General features: G+C 40.7%; 1 protein-coding gene across 1 annotated transcript in view; it reads right to left on the minus strand.

Moving 5' to 3' along the window:
- LOC101849671 (macrophage mannose receptor 1) overlaps positions 1-6547 on the minus strand; it is a gene marked incomplete in the record, with an annotated part of 96526 nt that overhangs the window by 78711 nt on the left and 11268 nt on the right. The window contains 3 exon segments of the mRNA XM_013091481.2: positions 889-985; positions 4163-4287; positions 5602-5741. Coding sequence (XP_012946935.1) covers positions 889-985; positions 4163-4287; positions 5602-5741 — 362 coding nt within the window.

The raw sequence follows: 6547 nt of genomic DNA on the forward strand, positions 1-6547 counted from the left end.
GAGAGAGAGAGAGAGAGAGAGAGAGAGAATAATATTTGTATAGCAACATAAAAAAAAGAATATCTTGTCACACTCAGCTCATTTGATATATCTAGCAGAACTTTGAATTTCCTCAAAACTGTGTGTTTGTTTTTCCTCATCTACTTCAGGAGACTATAACTTTAAAGTCAAAGCAGCCTGATGGATACTGTTTTCACCCACTTTAAGAGTTTGAAATGATCTTTAGTTTGATACCCATACATTTTTTAAAGAATTATATTGACAACTTTTATGACACAAGCACAAAACTTTGATCACAAGAGAAGAACAATTGATTGTACTAATCACAAACTACTTAGCCATTAGCTCATTCTACATGGCTCCAACCTGACTGAAAAAAACGTTGAGTGTAAGTGTGCATGAGTAGAATTCCGTCATCCACTAGTCCAGCCCAAACCTTCTCCTTTTTTCCTTACATAGCAAAGTACAGTAAAGCAGTTCAGGAATATTTATTGGTCAAAGTTCAAATTGGGTTCTTAGGCAGATTCATATTTTTAGATGGGTTCTTAGGCATACAAATTATAGAGAGAAAAAAAGTATGCTCCATGCTAAGAGCAGCTTCTTTAGTTCACAGGATTTCATGTTGAGTGTTCTTAGGCAGAAATCACTTCTGGAGTTTTTTCTTCCCAATTTATTCTCAAAAGAAAATAGCCAACTGTCCTGAAGAGGAGGAAATTTTGAGCTGTGAATCCATCTGTACTAACAATCTCTTTCCTCTTCCGCCTTGTGTTTCTTATAAATTAAACAGATACTGCCCAAGAGGACTTCCTGTCTAAGATGACACTGTCCTCCTCCGCAATGAGTGGCCATCTTGGACATGTTCAGTTGTAAAAGCAAAAGACAAATCACCTGGCCTGTTCCCAGCCTGCTTTCTCTGAGTAATACTTGAAGCATGTTCCATTGAGGAAAACCCAGCCTTCGTCTGTATTGCAAGTGATAGGGAGAGCTGTAGAAATATTGATAAGGTAACATCTTATGAATCTCTCCACACACAGAAATTCGCTCCTTTCAGACATAACACTGTATGGTTAGATTTTCATTTGAACAATTTCACTCCTAACTAGGACATTAAGTCAAAGACTGGGTCCTGGATAATGCCAAAGTTAATTTAACAGAATATTTTTTAACCCCATAAAGGAAATTTTGCAAATGTTATTGGTAACTTACTAATGTAAGAATTTACAGTTCACCTCATTTGTCACTACTCTTCACTTTGTCAGCCCTATTGGGAACAGCAGTTTTTCTTCTCTCGTACACAGCATGACCATCGTTTGATCAGTTTTGTAACAGGTCCTTTTTTTACACTCAACAGAAGTGCAGTCTCTCTCTCTCTCTCTCTCTCTCTCTCTCTCTCTCTCTCTCTCTCTCTCTGGAGTTCTTAGAAACAAAAGCCTCAAAAACCTGGCATCTCCTCCATCCCATAATGCACATTAACAGCAGAAACAGCCTACAATTATGCAGAAAAAAGAGAGGAGCAAAGAGGCAAGTATGGGCGGACAAAAGAGGGTTATATTTATTAATAAGTTATTATACCTGCATCAACAAGGTAAAAAGGAAGGGAAAGCCAAAAGACTAGATGTTGGGAAATACATTATAATGTAGAGGGGGTAAAAAGCCAAAAATAAAACCAAGAATCAAAAACATGATATATATATAGATTTTAGCACCTCTTGTTAAGTCCATAATCGACTACGGTGCGCTTGAAACAGGTTTTCATAGCGTATATCACACTCCATGCCATGCTGGCGCTTTGCAAAGCTCACAGAATTCTAAGTGTAGAATTCACAAGCGGACACAGAATTCTGGAGCGGTGTGATGTCATTGTGACCGTGACGAACCACAAACCACAACGATTTTATATGAGCATTTTATGGAAAGTCGTAGGCCTACTGATCATCGAGCTCCAAGAATGGGAATTAATAGATAAAATCAGATGTATAGCTCCTCACGGAAACTCTAGATTAAACGAATCTGAAAGTCCTGCAGTGATAGTCCAGAAGACAAAGTCATTAGCCCTAGTCCTCACCGTTGACGGACTTCTCATTGCCTCATTGGAAAATGGAAACCGACTTCGCTAAGATAGTCAAAGTGGCCAATTTCAATGGCTACATATTATTGCGGTCTTGTTTCTAAGCTTACAATACACGTTTGAATCAGAAGTCTTTTTAATATTTTTCAGAAAAGGGAGTGTGCCTGTGCGTGTGTGCGCGCGTGTGGGGGGGGGGGGGGGGAGAGCATTGTGCTATTTGGGAGTACGTACATGTGTGTGTGTGTGTGTGTGTGTGTGTGTGTGTGTGTGTGTGCGTGCGTGCGTGCGCGCGTGCGTGCGTACGTGGGTGTGTATTTGTGTGATAGAATGAGTGTTGGGAGGATGTAATGGGGAGGGGCGTGATGTAAGAACCTAATGCAGCATGTTATATATAGAGCCTACGTTAAGGTTGGTTACTCGAAAAGCATTGGTTAATTATTATGATTTACTAAAGTTATATAGTTTAAATTAACATATCTTTTTCCGTTAATCAATATTTCTTAATGTGGGTAATTGTCGGTCGAGCGGTCAAGAAGTTAGACGTCAGCTGTGTTAATAGTGGCATATGCTCTTATCTTGACTTTGTATAAATGTATTATTCTAATAACTCTATATTATGTTTTTAATGCCCCTGTACACAGTTTAGATCATTAAGGAGTCTAGCATAGACCTGCCAGAGTAAACCCGGATTGAGAGGGATATACCCGCGTCGCCCCAGCTGAAAGATCGAGATAGGCCTACATGACGTGCTTTAAAATTCTGTCCACACGGGAATCAAACTAGGGTCATTCGCGTGCAACAAGGAGGCACCAAACCGCTACACCACAGCTTAGACAACTCTGAGAGTCGAGCTCTCAGAATTCTACACTTATATCATTCTGTAGTCGGGGTTAACTTAGAAATTCAAAGCACAAAATACCCCGGTTATCGGGATTGGTTTTATTATTTTTATTACCCACTCAATCTAGTTTGTTATCCAAATGTCTTGAAGTTCTTTTTATCATAGGCAGACGCGACTCCTCTCTTGCTATTATCTGTTTTACCTTGGATTTTTTTTACCTGTGTTGGTTTTGATTCGGATGTTGTTTATTTGTAAAAAAAAAAAAAAAATATGTTAGTTTTGTTTAATGGTCTAATCGATCTTAGGGTGTGGGGGTGGGTGTTTCTGTTCTTGTTTTGTTTTGTTTTCATGTTTCCATTTTGTTTGGTTTTATTGGATTGTTTGCTGTTGCTGGTGTTGTTGCTTGGGGTGGGGAGGGGGGTAGATCAATTTTGTTTGGAGTTTGTTTAGTATTTTGTAGCTTTGTTGTTGTTGTTGTGGTGTTGTTTGTGTTGTTGTTGTTGTTGTGTGTGTGTGTGTGGTAGCCTATCCGTTCGAAATGTTTGGAGCCCCGAAGGGCGTGCTCTTCGCCAGGGCCACAGCCTCTCTGGTGTTGTTGTAGTTGTTGCCGACGTCGTCATTGTTGTTGTTGTTGTTGTTGTTGTTGTTGTTGTTGTTGTTGTTGTTGTTGTTGTTGTTGTTGTTATTGTTGTTGTTTTCAAGTTGAAATGTAGGCCTACTCATTGCACCGCATGCCCTTTTCATTTTCCTAAACATGACCCTCTAACTGGACAAAGGCGAAGAAAAAAACAAAGGTTTGATGGGACCTATGTAGTATAAAAAAAATCGTTATCACTCCTCAAGTTCCCAAACTTTTGTTCTTCTCATCTCAGGCTCTGAGCAGAGAAGAGAGAATATTATCAGCCGATGTACATGTAGTAGGCCACATGCATTCTATTACAAGTATCTCGTGACACTCGGACAGGCTCCATTGACAATTTTATCTTTTTTTTTAAATTACAAGAACAGCAACAACAACCACAACAACAACAACAACAACAAAGAGAGGCGGTGACCCTGGCGAAGAGTACGCTCTTCGGGGCTCCAAACATTTCGAACGGATAGGCTACCACACACAACAACAACAACAACAACAACAACAACAACAACAACAACAACAACAACAACAACATCAATAACAACAACAATGACAACAACGACAACTACAACAACTACAAGAAAAAAACCAAAGACCGTACAATTGTGTAACATACCTTTATCCCTCTCACAGATGAGTCCAAACCACGAGGTGCACGGTGAAATGTTCATGGTCTCGTTGACGTATGACCCACAGACTGGACTAGATGAGGCGGACGGAATGGAACCACTGGCCCAAGGTCTTTTTCAGAAGAAAGATAATATATTACGAAACTGTTATCATCATTATTATCATCGCCACTGTCGTTATTATAATCAATGTCAGCTGAATGCATGTAGTCACTGTTCGGGGTCTGTGGTCGAGTGGCTAGGCGACCGAACGCGAAATTGTAAGATTGCAGGTTCGAGGGTTCGGGCCCGATGTTGTGTCCTTGGGAAAAACACTTTACACGAATTTTCCTTCTCGGGTGAGAATGGGTACCCGGCCATAGACCGCAAAAAATCCTGTCAGTTTTTTTAATATTTTTTTTGCACCTATTAATGGCAGCTTTCACCGTACGCCTCCTGGGTGATTTGGTAGTTTTGGTGTGTGGCTGGAATCGCCCGACGTGGGTTTTAGCTTCCTTAAGGGGGCAAAAGTGAGCGGGCGCTGGCAATTAAACAGATTGACTAGCCTTTCTGTAGAGCATAAATATGACTTTTAAAATAGATGCAATTATTATCAATTATTATTGGAATACCGCTATCATTGTCATTGTACTTTTTGTTGTCATATTTAATGTTAGCCAAATAGGTGACCTCAACAGCAACTTAAGCAAGCGTTCCATAAGCAACAATAAAAACACATCATCATCATCATCATCATCATCATCATCATCATCATCATCATCATCATCATTGTATAAAGAAGGTATTAAAACAGTTAAGACCTTGTTGTATTTCCAGAAAATATATATTATACACAGTTCAACGTTTCGCCCTCAACGGGCTTCCTCAGGAACATTCACAAAAATAATTGGCAAGAATCTAAGTAAACACAGGCTATAAAAACTAAAGTGCGTACATAAATGTCTGAATATTTAAAGGAGCGGTGAGAATCGACAGAGAGAAGGGAGCACTAAAGCCAGAAGTGGTAGAGAGAGAGAGAGGAGGGGGGTGGAAAGGTGCGTGGAAGTAAGGAATATAATAACAGAAGGGTGCGGTGAACACAAATCGGAAAGGCCAGAGAAAGAGAAACACTAGGGCCAGAGGTGGCAGAGAGAGGGAAAGGAAAAGAGGGAGAGAGAGAGAGAGAGAGAGAGAGAGAGAGAGAGAGAGAGAGAGAGAGAGAGAGAGAGGGGGGGGGGAACATATGCATGGAGGTAAGGAATATAATAACGGAAGGGTGCGGTGAACACAATCAATGAGTCGAAAAGGCAAGAGGAGGGGAAACACGAACATCATTATCATCATCTTCATTATCACCACCACCCCACCACCCCACCACCCCACCACCACCACCACCACCATCACCATCATCATCATCATCATCATCATCATCATCAAGTTAACGTACATGATTGTCGTCTTAGCTTTTCCCCCGTCTGGGTACTTGAAGCCTTCCCCTTTTCCTTCGTCCTCAAGACCTACCCACCACTGCATGCGAGGTGGGAGAAAGGTGGCTGTGAGGGCGTTGATTTCGGTAACCAACCAATCCTGGAGTGAGACAGGAACAAAAATATGATAATAATATGGAAATTATACAATTGTTAGATTCTAGTGCTTTTTACAAAGGCAAATATTTCCAATACGTTCAAAGAATTTTTTTTAAAAGGCTTTGATTTCTTAAGAGAGTAATTTCTTAATAAATTATGCTCGTAGCCAGTAATGCTGAGAAGTTGCATTTGGGTTGATAACACAGACACTTGCCTAGAAGAATGATAACGATGATAGCACTGAAAACAAGATGAGTGCGTGATTTGTAGTAGGAACGCCGAACACAGGAAAAAGGAGGGAGAGAAGGTGGTGAGAGAGATGGGGAGACGAGTGAGACAGAGAGGGGGGACTAGGGTAGAGAGAGAGGGGGAGAGACAGAGACAGACAGACAGACAGACAGACAGAGAGAGAGGAGGGTGAGAGCAAGCGAGACACAGAGAGAGAGAGAGAGAGAGAGAGAGAGAGAGAGAGAGAGAGAATACCGTGCTATGGTCCGTTGACTTTCAAGCGATCAACTTTTCTAACAAAGAGACAAACAAGCAACTTCAACAACATCATCATCTTCTACTACTACTATTACTACTACTACTACTACTACTACTACTACTACTACTACTACTACTACTACTGCTACTGCTACTGCTACTGCTACTGTTACTGCTACTGCTGCTACTACTACTACTACTACTACTACTACTACTACTACTACTACTACTACTGCTACTGCTACTGCTACTGCTACTGTTACTGCTACTGCTGCTACTACTACTACTACTACTACTACTACTACTACTACTACTACTACT

The sequence above is a fragment of the Aplysia californica genome, unplaced genomic scaffold (assembly GCF_000002075.1).
Source record: "Aplysia californica isolate F4 #8 unplaced genomic scaffold, AplCal3.0 scaffold00037, whole genome shotgun sequence".
Taxonomy (NCBI): domain Eukaryota; kingdom Metazoa; phylum Mollusca; class Gastropoda; order Aplysiida; family Aplysiidae; genus Aplysia; species Aplysia californica.